Source organism: Olea europaea, unplaced genomic scaffold, assembly GCF_002742605.1.
Source record: "Olea europaea var. sylvestris unplaced genomic scaffold, O_europaea_v1 scaffold1156, whole genome shotgun sequence".
NCBI classification, from domain to species: Eukaryota; Viridiplantae; Streptophyta; class Magnoliopsida; order Lamiales; family Oleaceae; genus Olea; species Olea europaea.
This window is the reverse complement of record NW_019228961.1, coordinates 52,337-55,497: the sequence shown is the minus strand read 5'-3', so window position 1 is coordinate 55,497 and position 3,161 is coordinate 52,337. Positions and strand designations below refer to the sequence as shown.

The 3,161-nt window shown below is 47.8% G+C and overlaps 2 protein-coding genes across 2 annotated transcripts; both read right to left on the bottom strand.

Annotated features, from left to right (window-relative positions):
• Window positions 1-365: 365 nt before the first annotated feature.
• Window positions 366-1,247, bottom strand: LOC111373710. Its single transcript, XM_022996287.1, has one exon. It carries the CDS (start codon window positions 1,245-1,247, stop codon window positions 366-368), a length of 882 nt encoding a protein of 293 aa, XP_022852055.1.
• A 423-nt stretch (window positions 1,248-1,670) lies between these two features.
• LOC111373709 lies at window positions 1,671-2,946 on the bottom strand. The gene is made up of 4 exons (XM_022996286.1): window positions 2,627-2,946; window positions 2,215-2,419; window positions 1,897-2,124; window positions 1,671-1,769 (listed from the first exon to the last, which is right to left on the bottom strand). The coding sequence occupies exons 1-4, from the start codon at window positions 2,944-2,946 to the stop codon at window positions 1,671-1,673; spliced, it is 852 nt and encodes a 283-aa protein (XP_022852054.1).
• Window positions 2,947-3,161: the final 215 nt, after the last annotated feature.

Sequence of the window (3,161 nt, the reverse complement as noted above, 5' to 3'; positions counted from 1 at the left end):
TCTGAACGAATTGGCAAACATTCCTTTTCAGGGTTGGCCAGAAGTAGCCTTGTCGGAGCACTTTGTGTGCCAGAGCCATTTTCCCGGAGTGATTTTTGCTGATCCCCTCGTGGATCTCCCTGAGTATATACGTGGCTTCTTCCCCTCCTATACATCATAGAAGTGGTGATGCAAAGCCTCTTTTGTAGAGGACATCCTCATGTAGGACGAAGTGTGCAACTCTCATTCTTAACTTCCTCGCCTCGCTTCTGGAAGTTGGTAGTGATTGATCCTTAAGATAGGCCATGATAGATTGCATCCATACTGGGGTACTTGCTATCCATAACAATTCTTCACCTCCGAAGATGGAGGGCTTCGACAAGCGTTTAATGGGGACTATCTTTAGCAGCTCTGAGTCTTTGCTGCTGGCTAATTTTGACAAGGCGTCTGCGTGAGTGTTCTCGAGACGTGGGACTTGGATCAATTTCGAACCTCTCGAAATGTGGGATTAGGTCCAGGATCAATTTTAAATATGCAGCCATGCTACTGTCTTTGACGACAAAGTTCCCGTTGACCTGACTCACCACAAGTTGAGAGTCGCTGTTTGCCAGGAGCCTTCTGACTTGCATTTCTTTTGCGAGCCTAAGGCCTGCTAGAAGGGCCTCATATTCGACAGCGTTGTTCGAGGCTTTAAAGTCGAACCTTACTGTGAAATTTAGCTTGTGGCCTTCCGGGCTTTTCAAGATGATCCCAGCTCCGGAGCCAGTCTTTCCTGAGGATCCATCCACGAACAAGCGCCATGTTGGGGGCTCGGCTGGTTCCATTGCCACCTCCATTTCTGGCGCTATGGAAAATTCAGCCACAAAATCTGCAAGGGTTTGTCCCTTGATGGCATGTCTAGGTCGGAACAGTAGGTCGAACTCACTGAGATCAATTGCCCATTTTAGCAGGCGGCCCGAAGCTTTCATTCTCTGTAGTACCTGCTTTAATGGGAAGTTGGTGAGAACTTCGATTGAGTGGGCCTGAAAGTATGACCTCAGTTTCCTTGACACTGTGATGAGGGCGAGTGCCAGTTTTTCCATGTCCGGGTAGCGGGTTTCCGTCGGGAGTAGTGCTTTGCTGACATAGTATACTGGCAATTGATGGTCATCTTCTTCTCTAACTATGAATGCGCTGACCGCCTCACCCGAGACCGCCAAGTATAGTAGTAGTGATTCCTGTGGTTTAGGTTTAGATAACAGGGGTGCCTCTCCTAAGTACTTCTTCATCGGTCCATTGGAACTTCTTCCCTTGCTTCAACACTTTGAAGAAGGATATGCTCGTATCAGTGGCTCTGGAGATGAAGCGACTGAGCGCAGCTATCCGACCATTGAGGCTCTGGACCTCGTTCGGCTTCTAAGGCGACCTCATTTTCAGTAAGGCCCTAATCTTTATCGAATTTTTCTCGATTCTCCTTTAGTTCACAATGTACCCCAAAAATTGACCCAAAGCTACGCCGAAGGTACATTTGAGGGGGTTCAATTTCATTTTGTATTTCCTAAGAATCTGAAAGGTTTGGTCGAGGTGACTTACGTGTTCATTCACCTGGAGACTTTTGACAAGCATGTCGTCCACGTAGACTTTCATGGTTTTGCCAATAAGTTTGGCAAACATCATGTTGACCAGCCTCAGATATGTAGCTCCGGTATTTTTCAATCTGAAGGGCATGACTTTGTAGCAGTATAGTCCTCTGTCTGTGATGAATGGCGTGGCCTCCTCATCAGGTCGAAACATGGGTATCTGGTTGTATCCTGAGTACGCATCCATGAAACTCAAGAGTTTATGTTCGACAGTAGAATCCACAAGTTGGTCTATCCTCGGCAGTGGGAAGCTATCCTTAGGGCATGCTTTGTTTAAGTTCATGAAGTCTACGCACACCTTCCACTTTTCGCTAGGCTTCCTCACTAGAACCGAGTTGGATATCCACTTCGGATAGATGGCTTCTCTGATGAAGCCGCTGCGGCTAAGCTTGTTGACCTCTTCTTTGAGCACCTCGTACCCCTCCGGGTTGAGGGCCCGTCTTTTCTGCTGACATGGAGCATAGGAGGCGTTGATGTTTAGGCGATGGCAACTGATCCTTGGGTCTATCCCTACCATGTCTTCATGCTTCCAAGCGAAGACATCCATGTTCCTTTTCAGGAAGCTAATCATTTGTTTTTTCGCTTTAGGGGACAATGACTTTCCTATTTGCAGGACCTGACTGGAGTTCTCTGGGTTGGCGGAGAAAGTTTCAAGTTCTTCCATTGGGGTCGTGTTCTGTTCTGAGCCAGTTATTTGGGGGTCTAATTCTTCGAGAGGGTGCCCTTCTTCAAAGGCCTCTTCCATGTCAACGTCTTCCTCCTGCTCGGAGGTATGCCCTATTTCAGGGGCGTCGTGCATTTCCACATCCAGGTCGAGTTCTCTTGCAATTTTCGTTATGATCACATTAACAGTGCGGGGCTCTCATTTTCGTAAAGAGTTTAGATAATATGCTCTGGAGCCCATCTGGTCGCCTCGAACCGTAGCAATTCTATGCTCAGTTGGGAACTTCATACACAGGTAATGTATGGAGGTGACAGCCTAAAGATCTTTAAAGGCGGGTCTACTCAATACTCCGTGGTAGGCTGACCTATGGTCTACTACCAAAAACTCCATGAAATGTTGGGCCACTAGGGGAGCTGAACCCATCTCAACGAGCAGAGTAATCCGTCCTTGTGGGATTATGTTGTCTCCAGTAAATCCAAACAGTGGGTCAGTCATGGGGATTAGCCCGTATTCAAATTGCATTTTGTCGAAGGTAGAGCCAAACAGTATGTTCACCGAGCTACCATTGTTGACAAGCATGCGTTTCAGTCTGTTTCTAGCTACTACGACTCTTACTACCAGTACGTCACAGTGGGGGTGGTGAACTCCTTGTGTATCTTCTTGGGAGAAGGTAATCGGGGCCATCCTGTTGGCTTCTTGGGATTGGTCGACGATGTACGTGAGCATTGGCGGATCCTTTGCTTCCCTTGTGTAGCTCCTTTGGGCATTCCTAGCGTTGCCGCCGATGTGAGGTCTCCCGATGATTGTGTCAATTTCCCTTATGATTTGGCCTCCAGAAAATGGGGCCTCATTTCTCTATCCGGACTCTCCTCTGTCCCTCGATCCTCTTGGGTGATTGA